At 40.0% G+C, this 24,837-nt stretch overlaps 1 protein-coding gene across 6 annotated transcripts in view; it reads right to left on the bottom strand.

Moving 5' to 3' along the window:
* Positions 1–24,837, bottom strand: part of rap1gapb (RAP1 GTPase activating protein b) — a 145,600-nt gene that overhangs the window by 86,822 nt on the left and 33,941 nt on the right. The window contains exon 1 of one of the 6 annotated variants that reach the window (XM_088069066.1): positions 406–636. The exons of 2 other annotated variants lie outside the window; for them this stretch is intronic. In XM_088069066.1, coding sequence (XP_087925192.1) covers positions 406–449 — 44 coding nt within the window. In that variant the 5' untranslated portion in view covers positions 450–636. Of the gene's footprint in view, positions 1–405; positions 637–24,837 lie in introns of those variants that run through there. 3 more of the 6 variants (XM_088069085.1, XM_088069054.1, XM_042508981.2) reach the window with 3 other exon arrangements.

The following is a 24,837-nucleotide window of genomic DNA, read 5'->3' as shown; positions in this document are numbered from 1 at the left end:
TGTTTATGTGAATAAATAGATAATAAATAAAACTTGAACTATCATTTTAAACACACACAAAAAAAAAAAAAAAAAAAAATGCTGGAATTGGTCACCATGGCCGAGGCAATCAATCATCATCCTGATTAGCCAATCCCATGCACTGAAGCAGTCTCCTTAACCTCTCCCTTTGCGGCTCATTATTTTGGCATCGCAGCAGCTTTTCACTATTAATGGTTAAAGCTGTAAATTAGCAAACAGTCGCTGACAGTCAATGACCTTGTCAGAGTCGTCCCGCTCTGCTGTTGTTGAGCAGGTGCAGTGCAACTCCCCGAGCAACAAGATGCAACAGGTACCCTGACACCGCCACATGCACACAGCTGGCAAACTCCAACACTCAGAGAGATTAATCCTCTATTATCTTACCCTCCATAAGCTCCAAATGTGAAACTCCTTTTCCTCTGAGGCATTCTGCCGAGCGGATGAGGAGGATTCCCAGGTGAGTGCAGGGTATCGGTGCAGTTTACAACAAAAGGCTACACAATAACATGCCTCTTCCTTTTTCTATCTCTGTTTGTTCATCTACGCACCACTTCTCTCTTTCTACACCTCTAACTCCTCTCTCCTCCCTCCTTGTCTCAGCCCTCATCGAGTCTGTGTGTTTTTTTTGTCTGAGAGTATTTTATGTGTGCACACACCCTGGCCCTCCCTCCTTGTGTCTCCTCTGTGCTCTGTGGCTAAGTAGCTCCCGTCTCTGCCAGATTAAGCGAAAGGTGCGTCCGGCTGTCCTGTTGTCCTGGAAACAAACAGGACTATTTTCAGGCTCTATCTGACTAATTCTCATTTCCAGCAGGAAGAGAATTCAAAAATACTTAAATTTACAAGTCCAATGTCCAACGAAGGCAGTTTCCTTCTGGCAAACAACTCAACTGACAACTGATTGTCATGACATGAATAACAAGAGCTCTTTGCACAAGCATGGCTCTTGTGGGAAAAAGCCACGCAGACATGCACTGTAGATATAGCAACACAGTTTAACGATCCCCTCCTTATGTCCCCATCAATATCTGACCTTAAGTACTTGTGTCTGTGCAAAGTTTGTCACTAGAGAGGTGTTCTGATACTCCTCAACTGAAGGGGGCGATGTCTGCACTTCCCTAAAATGTGAGATTCAAACGTATGCTGGGCAAACTATATTAGGTACGTCACGAATACAAACGTTAATTACTGTCTTAACAAGAAACCCATTTTGACGGAGAAACAGACTTTAACAGAAATCCTGAAGCTTCCAGCACAAAAGTGAACATGTAAAAATTGTTGCAACTTATTGCAGGTGATGTAAAAATCTCAGCCAGATGGAATATATCTTTCTTCAAACGTTGATTAAACTTCTGGTACATAATTACTCTATATAATTATATGCAACCCCTTCTCATTCTAAACTCGTCAAATACTGAGGTTCTGTCAGCCTTTTCAGCGTATGAGTGTGACGCCAAAAGCCATCCTCCGCATCTACATGCAATGCGCACGGGAGGCGTCACTTGACAACACAGCCAGACGATACTGGTCACGTGCACCTGAAATGCTGAAGGACAGCATCATGTAATATTGCTGCTGAATCACTTAATATAAGGGGTGCAAGTGAGCTTATAGGGAAGGAGAGTAGGGAGGTGGGTGAGTGCGATTTCCGCGACACGTTACCATGAACATCTTTTGCCTAAGCTAACCATCCATGACTTTGGTGCCTAATCCCAATCGTCGTGACAGTCCGCGCTCTTGCGTGAACTTAGGGACTGTGCTGCTTCCTCCCACCACACGTGCATCTGCTGACATCACCGTAACGGCATCCTGAAGCGTAAACAGCTGACGCGCAAGGATACCTTAAACATCATAGGTTGAGGTGGAAGGTGCTGACAAAGCGGCACCATGTGACGAGTAACATGTTGTAATGTGATCACACTGTGACATTGTAGCAGATGATCAGAGGTGCCGACTGTCACGCAATGAGAGTGAGACACACACAACCGCCCCTATTTCTCACGCCGTCAAATCCAAAACAGTTAAAAAAAGTTTGAGTAACTCATGAAAAGGGCTGGGCAAACCACCAGCAATATCGTTCGGACTTCCTTCAGAATTTTACAGAAAAAGAGTTTTCAAGGCAGATCTGCCAATCAAATCTGCCTGACTAGTGCCCGACGCGGCTTTTGTCTTGAAAGCAAAGGTCTAGTGCGAGTGCCGCTGCCAGCTTGGGATTTGCGTGGACCTATTTTTGTGTTATTTATTTTATTTATTATTACTTAATGCCTCAAGCATCCAATTTATTATTTCAGTCAGTTTGTTGTTTTTTTGGGCTGAACATTTCAACATTTCCCTGTTAGTTGAAGATAATAAAATAAGGCTCATTGAGCTGTCAAAAACTAAGTTTGTCTTGCTCTCACTTCTTCTGCCTACTTATATCACATTTCTGCATATGTGTAAGGAAAAAATTGCTGCATGTGCATGTTCGTGCACCACTGCTGCTGCCGCCGCTCAATTGGAGCATCTGAACTTACTAAGAAATCAACATCAAAGTCAAACATCTGCCATGACAGTCACTGAACTTAAGTTATAATGTGACAGCTTAATCACTGATGTGCAAAATTAAGCAACTTTTTAAACCTCTGCAGATACGAAGTGGAATGCTGCCCAGGTTCAGGGTTGATATATTTTTCTTTCTCTACCCTTTGGGAGGCTTCAGTGATCTGGAACAAATTTTGTACTGCGCTGAGATTGAATTGCCAAGATGTCATGCCACCTTATGTCAAGACAGTAATTTGGCACACCTGCTTTTCATTCTAACAAGACTGTTGTTGGAGCATCTCTTTAAAACTCAAACACATGAGTGTCACCACCTGAGTGAGACAAATAAATCTGTAAATGAAAAGCAATTCTGTCCAGTAATGTCTTAGTTTGCCATCAAATTACCTGGTTCACATCTTAGATAACGACTTCTACTAAAGTTGAGTTGAACTGAAAAGAGGACGAGCCAAAATATCTGATTAACCCAAGTCTCTCATGTTACCTGACCTATTTCACCCTGGTAATTCAAGCTCTGTGACCCACATTCAGAGATTTTGCTGTGATCACACCCCTCCAAAAAGAACAGAGAACGACATTTCAACCACTGAAGATCAACATAATTTCTCTTGAACTCTGCACATAAATCAAATGGAGAGACTTGTCAGAGTGACACCTGCATCAGGGCGTGTGGAAAGTGATATCTGTGTCAATCTGCTGGCAGAGCACGTCTGCTTATGGTCAAACAAGAGAGGACAATCTTGCAGCATCTTGGATCTCCTCCTTCTTGTCTCTTTTCATTTTCTGTCTTTTCTATTTCACCTCTCTCTCCCTTTATCCTTCGCCCTGCTCTCCTCTCCTCTCATGTCCGTCCTCTGCCTCTGGCTGTCCTCTTCACTGCTTCTCTTATATACTGTTTATCTGAGTAAATTATTAAGTTTTCTCCCATGATGAGACAGTATATCCCGCCCTGCCCTGTGCAGTTCAAGTGCATTGATTGTCCTCTTGTCCCTCTGAGCATCAGCGCTAATGTCGGGGTGACCTGATGACTCCTCAGTCGACCTTTTGTGATTCTATTAGGTCTGACTGGACTCTGGCCAGACGTGGGCTATAAATCAAATCAGAAGCTTACAGGAGAGGACACAGGAATGTGCCATGCATATCCACGGTGTCCCCACCAAGGTCTTTCTACTGCTTTATTGATTGATATTGACACTGATTGACGTGCTATGTGAATATTCTCTATCTCAACTATAAAAAAATCAATCATTTAATGTAAAAATAAGACTTAATAGTTGGTTTGGGACCAAGAATCGTATATTAAGATGAAGTGACAGTGTTGCAAGAAAAAGAAACTTACAATAGGGGAAAAAGTGTATTATGTGATATATTTGGGTCATGACCTCAGGGCTAATGTCACATATATTTAGATTTGAATGTAGCAGCCGTCTGCCGAGCAGAGGTGGCTCAGTCTCTTAGGATTTGTTTGTTTTGAAGCTGGAGCATGAGGACAGTTTGTCTAATATATGACACTCTCATTATTTAAAGGCCCAATGTGTGGGCTTTGGGGGATATATTGGCAAAAATTGAATATAATTGAATAAGTATGTTTTCGGTGTTACCCATAGAATAAGAGCGAGGTAACGACAGCAAACTTTTGTGGGGGTTTTTTTCTTCTTTTTTTAAATTGGTGTGCTCCTTTATATCATTCTGTGTCCCCTCTCTAAAGGTATTTGCGGGTCTGTGAACACAGCGTAGGCGGAGCTCTCCATGAGCTCTTATCTTTTTCAGCAGTTGTTTGTGTCTGGCAGGGTTTAATTCAAAATTCAACGTGCTTCATGTTCTGCAGCTCCATCTGTGCCCAGAGTATGCTCTGCGCTGAATTGCTGAACAGTGTCTATATTTTAACAGTGCTCCTAATGAACGATCCGGCTCCAAAAATTGAAAATCTATATGCAGATGTTTTGACCATAGCAGCCTGCTACAAATAAATGAATGTTGGGAAACCCTTTTTTGTGTGTGTATAATCACCTGACAATAGGGCTTGACATCTTTTTCAGTACTTTAGAATGAGCTGTTTATATCTACAAAAAAAGCTGGTCCTCATCCATGAATCTGCTATGTTACACTGGCATGTAGCCCAGAACAGCACACTGGCTCTTGATAGCCACCGTAGTAAGATGGTCAGCAGCCCCTCCGCGATGAACCGAACAGTGTCGAAAAACAGATTTTTAAAAGTGAAACTGCATTATTCAGTGTTCTTACTGGCTTAAATCACAGGATCTATTTGTTTTGTAAAGGAGGAGACCTCTGGATAAGTCAGCTCCCAATAAAACCCTCTCAAATATCTGGAAGTAATTAGGGAAGCCTTTTCACCATGCTAGCAGCCAATCTCTGACATGCAAAACAGCATCGATCACTGACACTGCTTGTACTTAGTGTTTTCAGCGTTCAGTGGTCAGCGGTTTTCAGATATCAGAGAAAAAGGCAAGCATTCATCTTCTTTCTCAGCTGGCAGCCTGTCTGCCACGAGCCAAACATGACCGAGAAGTACAGCTTTGTATCCAGAAACTGATTATTATAGTGTTTTTACTGGCCGAAATTACCTAAATTCTATTTGTTTTAGAGAGCTAGAAACCTCTGCGGGTAATTCAGCTCCCACTAAAAAACCTCCTGAACAATGAACACGGGAGGAATTCTAACTGGGAGGTCATGCTTGTTTCAGCTGGTTGCAATCTGTAATCCTCACCATTAGATATCCCAACATCCTACACACTGCTCCTTTAAGTCTTTGTATATGTCTCAAATACACATTTGATGGTCATTTTATTTGTCAGCTTTTTATGCCAATTTCTTACTTTAGTAAATGAAATGGTTTCAAATGCACTGTCATGATATAGCCCAAAGAATTAGTATTCTCCTCCAGTCAGATCCTTTTTTTATTTAGAACAAAGTGGGCAGAAATGGCGGCTCCTTCGTTCCAGTCAGCCTTCCCCAGTTCCCCCTCTGATAATGACACTGAAATGTCACGTCTCAAACACAATGAGTCTCCAGAGCCAGACTTCAGCTGACAAACTTGTTATTGTTGCTACTGTAATGTAGTTTCAAGAGCTCTTTTCACTGTTGCTTTTCCCCCACGTCCCTCAAAAGATGTCCTTGGTGAAGATGTGGGAAGTGAGAGAAAAAAAAAAAACTATTTACCCACAGTGATTTGTGTGAGGCAGGTGAAAGGGAAAGGGCAGTTTGGTGTAATTAGTCTGTGTCCACAGGTTTCGCTCGGCAGACGTGGCAGGCCGGCTGGAGTGCTCTTCTCAAGCAGGTCAGCCTTGACTTTGAGGGGCTTGACTGGCAACGGGAGGACAGGGACAGTAATGAGACACTGCCCTCTGCGAGATGGGGATCAGTCCAGTGAAACACTGCTGTCGCTGCGACACATAAATACTAGCGAGACACAGAGTAAAGAACTTTGAACCTGAGACGCTTCATTTAGAAAAATGACAAAAATGCCGTGAGGAGGAGGGAAGAATATGGACAGTGAAATAACATTTACATTAGGGGTGTGCCCAACTCAGAATTATGTCAGCCAAATCAGATTTGGCTGGTCAATATGAATATTCAATGATTCATAATGTTTTCCATGCGAAGTTTAAAGTTTAACAGGATCTGCGGGACGTTCAGTGTGACAGCAGCATTAACATCACATAGTAAACAAGCTAAATGTGCAACATTTTTTGCAGATACTAGATATCAAGCAAAAGCCAGAGACTGTATCATATTACATTGCTAAAAACTGTAAATTCACCACTTAAAGCAGAAGGTCTCTTCTCCTCTGTGCCGCTGTCAGCATGTCTGCAGCTAAATGTAATCAAAGAGTAGCGTGAAAGTCAAGAGCACTCACTCTGCAGCAAAATCTGGTGACGAAAACATCCCTAGAAGTACACTGACAAAAAACAACTGCTCGCATACTGAGACTACAAGAAGCACAACTAGAGAGAAAATGCTTAAAAATGGACTCTACAAGACTCAAAAATACAACAGTGGACTGGAGCAATAATCAGTAAGTATAGTTATCTTCTCAGATGTAAAAATGTGTATGCACCCAAGCAGCTTTTTTAGCTTTTGTCTTTGGATTTGTTATTCTGTCGTAACTGACATGTCCATGTCACAAATATTTGTGCTCAGAAAAGTTAAGTTAAAAAAAAGACTTCTCTACTAGAAGCAATCTCAGTCGTCTGAGGGGTCTCTGACTCATGATTTGAATCTCCAATTTTCAAGGGGCAACCCTGACTTACATAGACAGAAAAACAAACTATACGAAGGATCTTGATAAATTTACATTTTAAGGAGAAGAAAATTGGAAGTGAAGTTTCTTGTCTACAACAGTTTGTACTTGACAAAGGCAAAATGATACAGACAAAAATCACAGAGGACTTAAAACAGTCGTGTGGTTCACATTGCAGCTGACGTCTCTGCACTTTTAACAGATTGCTGCTTTGATCCTTTATAACAGCTGACTTTCAAAAACACGGTGAAAAAAGGTAATGAGCAAATTGGGAATGTTTCACAAACTGTAAGAAATTAGTAGATTTGGAAAATGATCTTTAAAAAGGTAGGGAAAAATTACTAAGAAAAAAAACTATGAAAAAACTATATCATTATCATAATTGTATATTTAAAATTTTGCTGCAGAATTCTTATAACTTTTTAAGCATTTTTTCCAAGCAACTTCCTTGTTGTTTAAAACTGTTTTTGTTATGGTTGCTTTTTTGTTTGTTTTTTTTTTTTTTGTTTCTTTGGGGTTTGTTTGTTTTTTTTAAATAATTTTTTAGGTGATTTTCTTATACTTTTCACTAATTTCTTGCTGCTTTGGGGGTCTGTTCTTTTTTCATTGCTCATGGCAATCTTCCCAGGTTTAAAAAACAAAAAATCAATATAATTTTCTCAGGTTTGAAGGGAAATTTCAATCCAAAATTATTGATACATATTTTTCTCTCATCTGTAGTGCTATTTATCAATCTAGATTGCTTTGGTGCAAGATGCCAGATGTTGGAGATATTGGCTGTAGAGATGTCTGCCTTCTTTCTAATATAATGGAACTAAATGGCACTCGGCTTGTGGTGCTCAAAGCGCCAAAAAAACTACATTTGAAAAAGTCAACAGCAATGTCTCTTTCCAGAAATCATGACCCAGTTATTTAAGGAAATCCACAGCCACTTATATCATTGCTGTCAAACTTTAAATCTGTTCTCTCTACTACTGTCAGCTGTCATTTAAGCGTGAATCCTTGTGACCCTCCTCCGCACTGGTTACTTCCAGTTTATTAATTCCAGCACCAAGGACTGATCTCACGAGAAGCCCACTCCTCTTCTCAGATCTCAGTGTCTTCTTCATTCATCATGAGCACCACCAGTGTCTAGTGTCCACCGGGGGGGCTTTACAAGAACAATACATAAGACATAGATGACTTAACTAAAAAGCAAGAGATGAGTGTTAGTGGGGTTATTTAGGGAAACCTGTACGCTTTGATAACAGGTGGTGCTTTAGGAGTTTTTTAAACGTGTCCAGAGATGGAGCGTTGTGGATATCAGCAGGCAGAGTGCTCCAGAGCGTGGGGGCTGTAGTGCTGAAGGCTCTGTCTCCATAGGTACGACGTCTGGTGTTTGGTATGGAGAGTAAACCAGTGTCTGATGATGACATCGCTCAAATTTTTGCTCATGTATATAAATAATGTTTCACTCAAACAAAGCCTTTACAGATAAACTTTCTTCTAAAGTGGCCCACCAAACATCCAAGCTCTCCTCAGGTCAGTAAAATAAAAGTCAGAAAATAGTCGGTAAAACCTTCACGCACAGCAACAGCTCTTCTGCCTTAAGGGCAGAGGAGCAATTACACAGTTACAGTACAGTTCCTCCCCTGTGGGAACAGCAAAGCAGGACATAGACACATTAAATATTTACCAGCTTTGCGCACAGCTACACTCCTGACAAGATCGCAGGGACAACAGGCTCTGCCTCAGTAGCCTGAAATGTCCACAATCATGTTTTCATTTTAGCTTTGTCAATCTTTCCTTGGGCTAAAATGCACCTTTGCTTGGCTTCTAACGGCACCACTAATACTTTTTTTGCAGTGTTATATGTTTTTACAACCCTACCAGCAGTTTAAGGCAAGCCTCACAAATGTATCTGTGGTTAATTAAATCTTGTAAATACTTTACTTGTAATTTTGAAGTCCCTTAACCCTTTGAAACCTGAGAAAATTGGCTTGATTTCTTTCAAAAACATAGGAAAAGGGCAATGAGTTTTGGGCCATTTCCTAAAGAGGAAATGGCCCAAAAATTTGCAAAATAAATATAAATAAATAAATAATGAGAATTTTTTAAAAAAAAATGTAAAAAGTACCAAAAAAAAAATAAATAAAAATTAAGAGGAAAAAGAAAAATAACCTGAAAAAAGTGTTTAAAAAATAATAATTCCATAAAATTATTTTGACCATACAATTTTTCAAAGTTATAAAAAAAGGTTTTTTTCTGTTCATTTTTCTTTGTTATTAAATTACTTTTCAAAGCTACAAATTTCTTGCAGTTTGTGGTGCAGTCCTTACCAGATCGCTCATTGCCTTTTTTGCTCATGTTTTCAAAAGAAAGCAAACCATTTTGCCCAAATTTGGGATGTTTAAAGTCTTGTGAAAGGTGTCTGAACGCAGCACAAGAAAAATGACGTTGATCCAGGTTTTTGAAAGGGTTAAAGATCAACCTCATAACTTCTAATGTAAGTTCATGCACCACCTTCTATCAAGATGAATAATCAACACGCTCACTGTATCCAAACAGGAAAGAGGAAGCTAAAGAAAAAAGAAGGAAAAAGACTAATGAAGTTGACTTGGAGCAACACTACCCCTCGCTGTTAGCCAGAGGAACTACTTTTCCTGCTCTCAAGCTGCTGAGTGTCTCAGGGGCTGTTTGAGAGCTCTGTTTGACTCAGACAACTCTGAATTTTAAGCAGATCGACTCCGCTGCCTTTCAAGCAAACCGTCTCTATCGCCTGTGATGAGTTTCACAGCGGAGAGAAAACAGAGCAGGAGGAGAAAAAGAGACGCACCAGCTCACGAACAAAGCATTAAGATTTTATCTCCTTTTATCTTTGTGACACTGTCCATTATTTTATCTCAGGTTTTGCACATTACTGGTCAGTGCAGTTCCACAGTTATGGAGCAGCAACAGTCTCTCTGCAGAGGCGGCCATTGTTCCGTAACCAAATGCAACAAATGAGATTCTCTCTCTCTCTCTGCCACAAATTGCAAGAGCGAGATTATCGGGGGTTGCTGACATTGTGTAACTCGCTCATCAAAGACAGACAGATTCTAGCAGGAACTCGGGAGACTATTCTTGTCCTCCATCACCCAGCCCCTCTAGATCTGAATGTCATGAATTTCACAACTCCTCTCCAGGCCATGATAACAGAGGAAGAGGGAGGTGGTGGGGGCGTCACAGGGAAGGAAAAAAATTGGGGAGATAGAGAGAGGAGAAAAGAAAGACTGTGTGTGTCTGAGACTGGCGACAGGGGTGTGGATATATATAGCATGATTAGGCATGACACAATCCAGTTGCCTTTATTTCTACGTTATCCGTTTACCCCGGTTACAGTCGTGTTGGAGAGGAGACAAAGCAGGAATATGAAGACACACATCACACCAACAGAGCAGGGAATTCTGTGAATGTTCCCCTGGAGCAATGAAGAGTGAGGGCGCAGCGTAGCAATTTACAGCACCGCTACACTCACACAATCCCACTGAAAAAGCCCAGCAGGACGCGTAACTCATCCTTGGGGGTGAAAAACCTAGAGCTGAAGCCCATTAGAACAAATAAAAAGAGAGATGTGGCCAGGCAATGGAGAGGGAAGCTTATTTTTCATGTAACTATTGAGTCAAGCAGGAGGAGAGAACCCCGTGGGCCACATCCTTGGATTAATGACTTTGCAGAGGGAGGAGCAACAGAGACTCAGTTAGGGGGCTGACTTTGATTTATCCACATGAGAAGGCTAGATGGGGACCGAGAGGAGGCAGCGAGAGATTCCTAATCATGCAGCCTCATCAAAATAATCACTCATGCAGACCTCAGGGCCTGTCCACTGTCAGCTACCTGACCTGCGCTTCGTTTTTTTTTTAAGAGCCGTCACATTAAAAGTTCTCAAGAAACTCCCCCAGAGCATGTGCTTACACTTCAACAAGATGTGGCTGTGAATATATAAAGAAGGTTTTTCATGCAAAGCTGTCCATCAGAGAGATTTTTGTTTGTCTTCTCTCATCTTGGCAGCTAAGGATGTAGCACTTAATTGCGGTCTGGTACTATGCAAATGACCTGTCACTGCAGAATTATGACATTTAAGTATCTGGGAGAGCAAGAGAGAACGGCGCATTATGCAATCATGTCATGCTCCAGTCTCCTAAATACTGAGATTTTAAAATGTGGTAAATGGAGTACATAAATAGACATTCTCTACCGTTATTAACCCTTTGAAACCTGAACAAATTGGTTTGTTTTTTTTTTCAAATACATGGGAGGAAGGCTATAAGCAAGGAAAAAGTAAATGACCCACAAAGTAGGAGGAAATTGGTAAAAAGTGTGTGAAAATTACCTTTAAAAAAGTAAAAATTAGTGCTTAAAATTATTACTCTGTAATATTCTGTAACATGATTTTAGATGTTTCTATGATAATTATTAATATAGTTTAATATACTTTTTCCCTAGCTGTTTTACTTTTTATTAACATTTTACCCAACTTTTTTTTAATTTATTTTTTTAGAACATTCTACTAGTTTCTTGCATTGTGGAACATTTCACACCAAGTTGCTCATTAACTTTTTCCTCATGCTTTTAAAAGAAATCAAACAAATTGTTCAAAGGTTTAAATACTTGTGAAAGGTGTCTGAAAGCAGCACAAGAAAAGTGATGTCACTCCAGACACTTTCAAGGGTTAATAAAGAGAAAGGAGAGTGTAAATATTGTAGATTCATTCTTTCAAAAAGGGTTCAGTGATCCCCTGATATCAGACAAAATTGTCAACTTGTTATACTCTCTGTGTCCCTCTTCAGTCTGACATTGCGTCCACTCGTCACGCTCTCATCCCAACTTGTCCAATTTCCCTGTTTGTCTTTAGCACTCACTATTGTTGCTGTTACTCCTTATTGGTTGCAGCGAACAGCTTAAGAATGCTGGAAAAACAGTTTGCTAGTGGCTTTCGTTTTGGCTGTGGCACTGATTGGCTAATCGAGCCCTCCGAAGTGCTCAGTAGTCATTTTTTATTTAACTGAGAACCCCAGTTTCATGTCATGATACCAGCAAAATCAGTCAACTCCAACTCGGTGCATTGGGTGTATTCAAAGGTCTGGACGAAGGCAAGTTCAGTGGTGGAGTCAGATGTTCAAACTGTATTTTTAAATCTGAAATTCACAAGCTTAGGACTGAAACAATGACTTAAAAATAATAAGCATTAATACTGATAATTGATGAATTAAGTACTTTGAAAAAGAAACAGAAGATCCCAAATTCCAGTTTTTCTTTGTGTGATGCAATCATAAACTCAATATCCTTCAACTGTTAGACAAACAGAAGGACATAAAGAAGCTTTGCTGGCTTTTTTTTTCAATTCAGTGAATTGCAATTACTTTTGTCCTCTATCTAGGTCTGATGATTAACCAATTAATCAAGAATCTCTACTTTGAAATGGTTATTGTTGGAGTTTATCACTCCGCCTCTCCAATCTGTCACTAAAGTGACCCTTTTGTGTGACAAACATGTAAGAGATGGGGGAGGATACTGACAGACTGTGGAAGACTGTAGCTTCAGGTGAACTGATAAAATGAAGTCACTTAGAGAGGGATCACTTCAGGTGCCAGTAGAAAAGGAATGGTGCACTAACATCAACTAGAGCTGAGTACTGGTACTCGATACCTTTAGGAAATCGACTGAAAAAAATCATACCAAGAATCAAAACTTCTCCAGTCAAACAATACCTGCATTTTTCATTTGCAAGAATTCTTTGATTTAATGCCACATGTTATTGACCCTCTACCACAGCAGCTACAGTCTGTGGTGAGGTGAAGTCGAGCACAATGTGTGCCGAGATGCCACCAAAACTGTCTGGTGGTATTTTATGCAACTGAATGCTTTCAGATGAATGAATGCTTACATGATGGGTATTAAATGAAGTACTCTAATGGTATCAATATCACTTAAAGTGTACTGGTGTATACGTTTTTATACAATATCCAGCACTAACAGCAAACGATCACTGACTGCTGCTTTATCACAGAGACTTGCAAGAATCTGAGTGCACTTACTTTTTACGTTTGAAAAACTATATATCAAAAGAGCTGTGGGGCTATTCTTTTTTGCTGTTTTTTGATGGTTCTTATGAAAGGCTATACAAAAATATAAGTGCAGTAGTGCCTACTGGGCAACAAGTGGATGTAATTTGTTTTGGATGTGTTGTTTGTCTCCTCTGTGCTCAAGAGATATGGATTGCATGCAACAGTGAATCAAATCAGACAAACGACAAGCAATTTCAGATTCAGAAACATCTCTATTTGAAGGAGATGTCAAGACTGTGGCCAGCCTGCTTGACAAGAAGTCGTCTCACACAGAGATGCTGAGAGTGTGGACGTCTCCCAGCAACACAGGACTCTTACACGGGGAACTGCTTTCAGCACCATGGACAGCAACACAAGGGAAAAGATCTAATAAAGGATTCTCTTAATACTGATGACCATCAGGTGACTGTGTCAGCACAAATTTAAATTGGATGATGTGGCATCATTTAAATCCACTGAACTTAATTTTAAAATCTAATCAATATCTCTGTGTTGTGATAAATTACTATAACTAGAATTACTGCCTTGCTGTTGTATGCCTCCAGCAACCAGTCAAGTTGCAAATACAGCTTACAGCTGTGACCACCAGTCATCACAATCACCTGTAATCAATTCATTCTCGAGTCCAGGTGGATGTATGTGGCAAATTTTAGGAAATCCCCCCAAAGTTTTCTTTAGATTTCACATTAGAGGGGAATGCAAAAGACAGGATCACAGTGACCTTAACATTTGACCAACAAATTCTAATATTTCATCTGTGTACATTTGTGCCAAATTTAAAGACCCCCCCCCCCCAAGGTGTTCTTCAGATATCATTTTCATTAGAATGAGATGGATGAAAGGTCACAGTGCTCTTTACCTTTGACCACCAAAATCTCATCAGTTCATCCTTAAATCAAAGCGAAAGTCTGATTTTGCCAATCTGATAATTGTTGAGTCCAAGTGGATGTTCATGTCAAATGAAGAAATTAATTTAATGTGTTCTTAAGATAATTCATTTACAACAATGGGATGTACGGACAAACAACCCAATTACATCATGCCTTTGGCCATGGCTATTGTTGCAGATGCATAATTAAGCACATAACAGCAACAGTTTTTCCATTTCATACAACACTGAAGCCACCCTAAATGACAGCAATTTCATTTGAGAATAATCCCAGATTATTTAGCTCTCTTGATTTAGTTATCCAGTAAAAAGATGATCGCTCCATTTTGTTTTGCAAATGATGGCGATTTAATTTGAGAGTTTAGTTTATTGAAGTGTTTTTTGAATGATTTTGAGAACTATGTCCTCACAGGCATGGCAGCATCAGCTCATTTAATTCATATTGGATCAACTTGAGCTCACTGGATGCTTTCCAGGCACATGTTGGTTCAAATGACGCATTTTAGAGACAATCATTGCTAATTCCTGTGATACGTTTATCTGAAACTTTCTATAAAACAAGGAGGATGGACAGAAATACAGCAATTTCACTAAACCAAAAACCAATTTTTTACATTTCTTTGCTAATGTCGTAAACCTGAAAAGTTCCTGAAAATTCAGGTTTAATATTTACTGTCCTTTTAGCTTTTAGTCTCCACCAGCTTCTGAGGGAAATGTGTGTCTCTTTAGTTGCTTAATGCTTCTGTATGTTCACCAACATTGTCTGCCATTTGGTGCATGAATTTGAATGTGTTTAACTGGGCCACTATAAATAGATCACTCACAAACGTTCACATATAAACGCATACATGCTGTTTACATGTGCATGCATTTATTTCCACAAATTACAACCCTGAGATATGCCTGAGTGAAGCAGCTGCTGAAAGTGAGGGAATGTGCTTTGTGGCACAGAGTCTGTCAGCAAGCAGTGTGATCTCCGTGTTCACGCCGTGCTACGCCTCTTGGCAATAGCCCTCGATTTCAGTTGCAGCATCAAAGGGCAAAACAGCTCTTTCATTTGCCTTTGTTCCCACTGTGGCATTTCACCAAATCTGATGGCTCGGGCACCGTCCAGTCCCTGCTGTGGCCCTGACCCTTTGAGGTCCCCCAGATTCCAGCTGGGAATCGCTGAGCTCGCTCCGATGAGGAAACACCTTGCTGTGACACAAATCTCTGGGACAACGACTATCAAGAGGCTTGTAACTCATAGGACTGCTCTGACACATGATCATCTTGTCCCTTAATTTATTTCCATCGGGACATCATTGTAAAAGAAAAATGGTATCTGTAAGTAATATAGAAAATATTATATAATGCTTGTACACATGCACCGGCTGTGCATGCAGACTGTTGCAGTTGCTCCTGCTCATTTCTTTCTGTGCATCATACTGTGCAATATTTCAAGTGCACAATACCCTCTTGTTTAATATATTTAATATTATTTAGTATATTTATATATTTTATTCTTACCCATTCTATTCTTTAATTTATATTTTGCAAACTTGTAATACTATGTACATATATACATATTCTTTAATATCTCATGCACATATTTGTATTGATTTCATATATTTCTATTTCTTATACAATACTCTTCTTACATACATACAAACATACATATACACACACATACATATATACATATATACACTTAAAATATTTTATATTTTTTAATGTTTTATAAAAAAAATTATATGGATATATTATCTTATATATTGTAGCATAATGAACCTTTTCCTTGCATTCTTCTTATTCTATTTCTATTTCCTTCCAATATCTCTTTGTATGTATATTATAAGAGCAACTGTAAACAATTTCCCCTGAGGATCAATAAAGTATTCTGAATCTGAAATCAAATTTGAAATATAAAAAAATATGTATCAATTCTACTTTCTAACTGACTAGGGAAAACAACTTTAACTTTATGTGCCATAGCACTTTACAAATATTAAACATGATATCTACCCTATTGCACAAGGAAATGTGATTTTCTCTATAAATAAGAGGGTAAAAATCTTTTTTATCAAATTTCAACACTCACAAGAGGTTTCAGTGCTCAAACATTTCTAACAACAGCCAGCCTGGGGTCGGCTGTTATAAATAACTCGGAGACACGCAAGTCCATCTGGACCCTGTACGATAAAGAAATATAGAATATTTCAGCCGTCAACCCCAATTCTGCCCTCAGTGCTTCTTTATCAGTTTCTGTTCGGGAATAACATGCAAACCCTGCAGCTCTGACAAGAACAATCCTTGAATGCACACATGCTGAAGAGAGGAAGATGAGTGTCAGAGGTCAGGGTCATTTCCTTTTCATTTCTTAAAAACAGTATTCAAGTCAGGGATGAAGCCCCCTCTCTATCCCAACTTTCAGACCAGAACCAAAGCCTATTCAATATGTCTGTGTTTTGAAATGATGGATGATGGGCGACACAAGGTTACACCAAAGACAATGGGCGGAGAAATGCAGGAGTGAATTAAATTTAAATTCAACACATCCTTGGAGACTGGGTCCTTGAATAAATGAGCAGTATTAAATTCAACATGCAAAGTAGCAATGCACCAATCTGACTAAGTCTGGAATTATTCTCTATGGACAATTTCATGTAACGAGACAAAATGCTGTAGCAGCATGTAAGTATACAAGGTCTATATAGTACATCCCCCTCGGAGAATTATTGTGTATGTGAAATGTCTGATTATCTATGGTAACTTCCTATTGAGCATTGTAATAAATACTCACATGATTACACAATTATTTGCAATAACTCTTTTTTTGACTGTCACATCCTTTCCTGTGGGGTACCTCTAGGCTCTGTCTCAGGACCACTGCTGTTTTCATCGGGCATGGTCTGCCTGAGCAACATCCCTCATGACCCTAACAGAAATTTCCATTTTTATACTGATGACATCCAGAGTGATATTACCACCCTGCCAGGAGTAACGAGTCCTCCAAATGAAATGGCAAAATATGTTGCCTTCCTATTTTTACCATGTCAGCCTATGATGTTCCAGGATGCCGCAACGGTGATGTCAAGAAATGCACGTGGTGGGATGACGTCATAGTGGGATGACGCAGCCCGTTACTGGGATGTCAAGAAATGCACGTGTGGTCGGATGACGTGGCACGGTCCCTATGTTCACACAACAGCAATGCGCTACCAGCTCATGTTTTTGCATCAGCCAATAAAGTAAGCAGCCCCTTTGTGTTGAACAGCGTCACAGAAACATTGGTTTTTAACATAAAACTGGTTTATTCATTGTTTTAACCAGCTGTAATAACTTGGTCCATTTGTTTTGGAGAGGAAGAGAGCTCTGAAGATAATGCGGTGTCCGGTAACAGCCTCCTGAACAAAGAACACTGAAGGAAACTTTAACAGAGAGAAATTCCAGCTGGATGCAATCTGCAAGCCTATAACTACTAGATGACACTAAATCCCCCTAAATCTTACACAGTGGACCTTTAAAACAGAGCAAGTGCTAATATGAATAATATAACTTCACTATGTGCTTTCAATTTAAATGATCGAAGAGAAAATTTACAGTTCTTGTTTTGTGTTCAAATGTATTTAAAAGTTTATCAAAATTTGATATAAGGCATTGTCCAAGTAAGACACAAAGTTACAGTTTTGTTTGTATCCCTGCGATGCGGCTCAGCACAGAAACAAAGTCAGTGGAAAAACAAAGAGGGGATTTATAGATATCCATTTGATGTGACTAATTCAGACTGCTGAAGCCTCATATAAGCGCCAGATAAACTTTGGAATGCATTTTTGCAAAGAGCAAGGACGGTGGATTTTGCACTGGAAGCACATTACAGTGTGCATGTAAGTCAAAATATTAAGTGTCAGTTATAAACAGAAAAAGGACAGCAGTTTTCTGTGCAACAGTCTAACAAAGTCACCTGACTTCCTCCTTTACTCCATTAATAATTACTGCAACTGCTGGTTGTCACTGTTTAACGACATGGGATACAAACCATGCCCTCAAACTCAGTAACTTTATATACTGCGAGATCTCATCTTGTCAGAGAACCTACTCTGGCTTTGGAAAGATAAAAGAGAAATCACAACCAGCAGGCAAAAAATATACCTCCAATATGTCAAATACCACTCTTAGCCCTGATGGTAGTATCATCATTAGAAATTAAACTGTTAAAATTTGAAAGTGGAGTCACTGAGGCCCCACTTACACTGAAAAAACACACTATCATCAATAGTAATCTTCTACCTCTGCCACATTACCAAAATTTGCCCATTTCGAATACAGTCAGAAGCAGAAGTTCTTATTCATGCATTCATCACATATAGAGTTGATTATATAACTTGCTCTGCAGAGGACCTCCACAATGCAGTCCATATCATTTTGACTAGAACCAAAAATATTAAACACATAATACCGTTCTCACATCACTGGCTCCCCATTTCAGCTGTGGCACAACAAACTGCTACTTTATCACCTACGAAACTCTCCATGGATTAGCACCTCCTCAGTTGGCAGAGCATCTAAGACCTTACATTCACCCACACGTGCTCAGATCACGACATGCAGGCTATCTCAATATTCCAAAGATAAATAAGGAAATCAGACACTTTGGCGGAGCTTTTTCTTGCTACTCTGAAGTAGTTTAGCTTGCCCGATCAGCAAAGCAACCACACAGAGATTCTTAAATTGAGACTAAAAACCTACCTGACCCTGCATCTCATTTTCCTTTCTGTGACTAAATTGTATATTTGCTGTCTTGTTTTTACTCACATCTTGTCAACTCAATAACAATGCTGTGTGTATTTTTGTTTCATATAATTTACATTATCTTGTCTTTCTGAAATTGTCTTCTTTCCTTTTAGTAAAGTGACACTATGTGATATATTACACTTAGCAAAGCCTGAATAATAACAATGACTCCATGCTCTCCACAGAGAACTCGTCTCTCTGCTCACTGTAAACGTCTCTGATCCACCAACCTTGTTTCATTACTTGTTCTAACGTGTCCTTGTCAAATTCACCTTGGCACCGAAATTCATGTTTCCATTTAAATTCTAATACATTATTCTGGAAGCTCAAATAAATACAGAGACTCCTTGAGTTAGAGAGAGCAGGCCAAGGCCTTACAGACACTAGTCTTGCCCAGAAAACGTTTGGATGAGGGAGGTCAAATGATTGATTACAAAAGTACACATAAACAGGGTGGATTTATAGTAATTACTTGCTTAAAGTATTACACTGCTGAAATGATGGTCTTTTTATGTCAGTGCAGTATAAAGATGCAATTGCTTTTGAAATTGGTGCTACATGACCAGAGAAAACAGAGGAAAAGGGCTGTGGCATTAGCTTTTTCTCAAGAGGAAGAAAACCTGCAACTACCAGAATGCACTGCGCCACACTGGATCGATCAGCTGGTAGGTAACGTATTGCGAGTTTCTAATACACTCTTATCCCAAGTTGTCACATATTGCCACTTTGCAAGCTGAATTTTGCGTCTACATATTATAGCCTAGGTATCCTTCTGTGTCTGTTGGCCTTCCAGGATGCCGCTGCTATGTTGTCACACACAAGCACATGCTGGGATTTCACTGCACGAGGTTATGTTTGGCAACAATGGCACATGGCAACCAATGCTAGGATGTCAACAAAAGCATATGCAAACACAGATGGTGAGATTTAAACAAAAGAGGCATATGGTAAGGAGAAGAAAAAAACATCACATTAAGACAGGAAGTGAACACATGACTCCCTCATGAAAGTCCAGGGTTTGTCAGTCCATCCACTGCCCCTGCAGCCTACATTGTAGGGACCTTTGTTCTCCTTATATTACATCATTAGTGGTTGCGTTTCAAGCCAGCGTAGTCCAGCGGCGTAACATGCAGACGCTAGAGGTTCCATCTGGCTGCATTCTCTAATGATGCCACCCATCTGTGCATCATGCTGCCTTGGCAGTTGCAGCCTGGCTTTTATCATCTGGATCTTACGCCACGTCACTGCAAAAGCAGCTAGACTGACATGACAATGACGGATAGCTGATACTCTTTGTGTCCGTGCTGGCAGGCAAACAAAAATGCAGAGTTACAATCTACATTTCAAGCAACAGCCCTGGAGCTAAAGAAAATTCACCAGATGATGTGAAACACTAGTGGAATTGAGCTGAGAGGGGAGATCTGGGTGCTGGTAAGATGGAGGGAAGTTTACCGCAATCCATGTAAACATACTACAGACATTGTTATTATACAAAACTGGCTGAAAACTGGCAAAATATCCCTTTCAAAACACTGCGCTTCATTTCAAATCACTGTTTGAACTGAAGCATAACTGAACACTTGGGTACTGTACAGTATGAGGTCACTAATCACCAGAAGATGTCAAGTAGAGTCTGTAGGTGACTGATAAATCAGATCAAGTGTCTCGTTCAAGGACACTTCAGCTGGAGGGATGTCTCTTTCAATGTCCACAGGAAGGACTAATCCCTTCTGAGTCACCCTCACCAACTAATACATAAAACTGTCTGATCTTAATCCTTCTGAGAAGCAGGAGAATGACTGTGTTCAAATGATAACTATCAATTTCCTCAGTACTGCCTACATCTAATTTCTATTTCTCCTTATTTGCTTCATCGGGCTTGTGATGATGCAAGGTTCTGCAACCTGCCTATCAGAAAAGCACTGAAAGATGATACATGAAAAAAAAATGATTGGGTAATTTTGGAGCAGGCAATATTCCTCAGCTTCATCGTGGAGCCTGTGATGAGTTTAACTCAGAGTCACAAAGGGCCGCTGTAGGCTAACAGGCAATACTGGCAAATTATCATCCTGATCCCATTCACCACCGCAAGGCTTTATTAAACTTTATCCGGGAGAAGTGCAGTTCTATTGTCATGGGCACAATGGAGAAATTTTTGGTTAAAATAAGACGGCTTACGGCTGAATAAAGAATTTCCATAAGAGGTTTGCCATAATTGCTTTTTACACAAGGCTGAAAAGTCAGACTACATAAGACAGTTGGTTTTTGCCAAAATCTGTCAGACATGGTGTAAGGATCAAATTACCAGTGATGCATGAAGTGATTGTAGAGTCTGTTACTCATCATTCTGAGGAGAAACTGAACACGATGTTTAATTCAGAGCAAACAGGTACAGTGTGAATGTATGAGCATGAGAACGTCGGTGAATAATAAGACGTCAACGGTAAGATTTCTCTGAACAATTACATCATAACAGTGGCAAAAGATAAACGTGAAACACAGACATTTGATCTTGTCTGAACATTTCAAATCTTCCTCTGCTGAGTCACAGCACAACTCCATTTGTAACAACCAGACTGCACACCAGGAAAAAAACTCATCCTGCAGCTATTTCAGTGCTTGCTGCTCATGTTTAACAGCCACATTAGTGAACATACATTGAGCCCCGCAGCGTGGATTGGAAGTGTAATGACTTGTTCGTGGTATGCAGACGAGAGCAATCCAGTAACCTACTATAGGAGCAAATGATTCCACTATAGGGTGAAAGCTTAGTTATTGCCTTTTTATGTTTATTTTTGGCATTTTGCAGACTGTTAAGTCTTTTACAGCCAGTAAATGTGTTGATTCATACTGTATGTCAGCTGAATATCTAATACGATCTCTTTGCATCGTAGAGACAGTTTTGATCTTCTAACATGTACAGCTGTACAGCTTCAACCAGCAAAAACTTGTTTGATTTATACCAAGTGTGAAAATACAAAAAGCTTTCAAGGAGTACATACTGTACATCCAGCCTGTTCTCATTCTGAAGCTGTCAAATACCACCGCTTTTTCAGTGATTTTAACGCCAGACATCAACGCAAAAAGTCATCTTTTGCAACAGCATGATACGCCACCAGGTGGCGTCAGTTTGTGACACGGCCATACAGACCCTTTTACAGTTTTATGATAAGCAACTAGTAGGCCAGAGGGCACCTAGCATGAAAATACCTGTTGCAGCCATAAGATGAGCAGCTGGGCAGCGGGAGGTCGAAAAATTGCCAGTCACGACTAAATATAAGGAGCTGAAAGGTTGCTGCACGGTGGGCTGGAGGAGTGGTGGACGTGTCCAATAATAGTGTTTGCTTCTTGCATAAATGTAGAGCCAAACCATGAGTTTTTTTTTCTAAACCTAGCCACCTGTGCCTTTGTTGCCTGATTCAAGCCTTAAGAGTCAGAAAACTTTACTCTTAAATTGCCTTTGTTGAGGCTCAAACAACATGGGAAAAGAAAGCATTCACACCCATGAGACTCACATAGAGTCACTCAGCAGTTCCATACATCAATAAAAACACGTGTGCAAAGCTTGTAGTAATGACTATCTTGTCTTGTTTAAAAAGTGTATTGCGATGGGAATATGCCCTCTACTTTAATTTTCTTATTTTCTTACTTTGCGGGATGTCTGAAGGCTGTAACCTTTGTGCAGCGGTGTGTAGTCCCAACAGCGAATAATAGCGGGCACTGAGCAACCAGGTAGCATCAGTGTAGTTGTGCTGGGCTGTAATGGCCAGTAGTAGCAGATGTGATCATAAAATCACTCATTTCAGACAAAGGTGTCAGATTTAGTGTTGCCTGGTGAAACTGGGATTCCACAGTATCTGTAAAACGGAGGGAGTGAAGGTGACCCCACAGCCCCGATCATGCAACACGCTCTCCTTGACAGGCTCATCTGTCATTTCAGATTGCGAGCTGGACCCTCTGCTACCACAGCTTACTACATCATTCTTTGACCCAGAGGTCAGAGACTGGATTTACAGCTGGTGTCACAGCCAACAAAACACTGGGCAAAATAAGATGGCAAGGAGGAGGATGAACACAAAGAACAGTGAGCAAATAAAACATAAAAACAGAGGAGCTGTTGGATCTATATGTACTGAGCTATAATTCACACACAGGAGCTCTCAGGATGAATTCACTGAGTGTGAAATAGCTGCTTTCTCTGCAGAGTCAACCAACAAATACATTAGTCAAAAGCCAAATCTATATGGTAAAAAGTCGATGAAACCAACATGGCGTAAATGTCAGGGCCACATCTTTCAATTCTGAAAGGGTTTTCAGAAAAGCTTAATGCTTATTGCCTATTTTCTGCATAATGTTTAATTGATTTCTTTAATATAACACCATCGTGCTGGTTCGAAACACACAAAAATGTTCTTTTATGTAAAGCAGGGCTTGATAATATCACCTCAAACTGTCACATTGGTTTTGGAATTTATAGATTTAGTAATTACTGTAGCAGCATATGAGATTTCCTTTCCCACATTAACTCACTTCTATGTTTTAAAAGGTCTCAGACATGCTAAAGGTCTCAGATATGCTGCTGAAAGGTTGGGTAGGAGCCAGAAGATGCAAAAAAAACATTATTTCACAGAGGTGTAAGAATGAAGAAAAACTTTGATGACAGTCATGTCTGTCTGTGACACAGTATGACGTCTGTGTTGTACGTACACCTTGAATCACTGTTTATAAACTGTATGTTATGTGTTATTTGCAGGTGCATAAATGTATGTATGTATGCATATTATATTTTGCATATAACTGATTAGGTGAGAAGGGGTGGGAAATTACAAGTTTATGCTTCCTCATACTCCTTTTTGAACATGTAAGATGCAATTTCTTTTTGCTTATATGAATCTATTTATTGAGTTTAGGTTATCATTCATTTTTGTTATTGCCATTTTGTTTTATTTTTGTCTTTTCTGTTTGTTTCTTTTACAAGTTCAAAATATCTATCTACAGTGCCTTGCGAAAGTATTCGGCCCCCTTGAACCTTTCAACCTTTCACCACATTTCAGGCTTCAAACATAAAGAAATAAAATTTTAATTTTTTGTCAAGAATCAACAACAAGTGGGACACAATCGTGAAGTGGAACGAAATTTATTGGATAATTTAAACTTTTTTAACAAATAAAAAACTGAAAAGTGGGGCGTGCAATATTATTCGGCCCCTTTACTTTCAATGCAGCAAACTCACTCCAGAAGTTCAGTGAGGATCTCTGAATGATCCAATGTTGTCCTAAATGACTGATGATGATAAATAGAATCCACCTGTGTGTAATCAAGTCTCCGTATAAATGCACCTGCTCTGTGATAGTCTCAGGGTTCTGTTTAAAGCGCAGAGAGCATCATGAAGACCAAGGAACACACCAGGCAGGTCCGAGATACTGTTGTGGAGGAGTTTAAAGCCGGATTTGGATACAAAAAGATTTCCCAAGCTTTAAACATCTCAAGGAGCACTGTGCAAGCAATCATATTGAAATGGAAGGAGTATCAGACCACTGCAAATCTACCAAGACCCGGCCGTCCCTCCAAACTTTCATCTCAAACAAGGAGAAAACTGATCAGAGATGCAGCCAAGAGGCCCATGATCACTCTGGATGAACTGCAGAGATCTACAGCTGAGGTAGGAGAGTCTGTCCATAGGACAACAATCAGTCGTACACTGCACAAATCTGGCCTTTATGGAAGAGTGGCAAGAAGAAAGCCATTTCTCAAAGATATCCATAAAAGTCTCGTTTAAAGTTTGCCACAAGCCACCTGGGAGACACACCAAACATGTGGAAGAAGGTGCTCTGTTCAGATGAAACCAAAATCGAACTTTTGGCCACAATGCAAAACGATATGTTTGGCGTAAAAGCAATACAGCTCATCACCCTGAACACACCATCCCCACTGTCAAACATGGTGGTGGCAGCATCATGGTTTGGGCCTGCTTTTCTTCAGCAGGGACAGGGAAGATGGTTAAAATTGACGGGAAGATGGATGGAGCCAAATACAGGACCATTCTGGAAGAAAACCTGTTGGAGTCTGCACAAGACCTGAGACTGGGACGGAGATTTATCTTCCAACAGGACAATGATCCAAAACATAAAGCCAAATCTACAATGGAATGGTTCACAAATAAACGTATCCAGGTGTTAGAATGGCCAAGTCAAAGTCCAGACCTGAATCCAATCGAGAATCTGTGGAAAGAGCTGAAGACTGCTGTTCACAAACGCTCTCCATCCAACCTC

Source organism: Plectropomus leopardus, chromosome 2 (genome assembly GCF_026936395.1).
Source record: "Plectropomus leopardus strain MGB_pleo_1.0 chromosome 2, ASM2693639v1, whole genome shotgun sequence".
Lineage (NCBI taxonomy): Eukaryota > Metazoa > Chordata > Actinopteri > Perciformes > Serranidae > Plectropomus > Plectropomus leopardus.
This window is presented reverse-complemented; position numbering and strand designations above follow the sequence as displayed.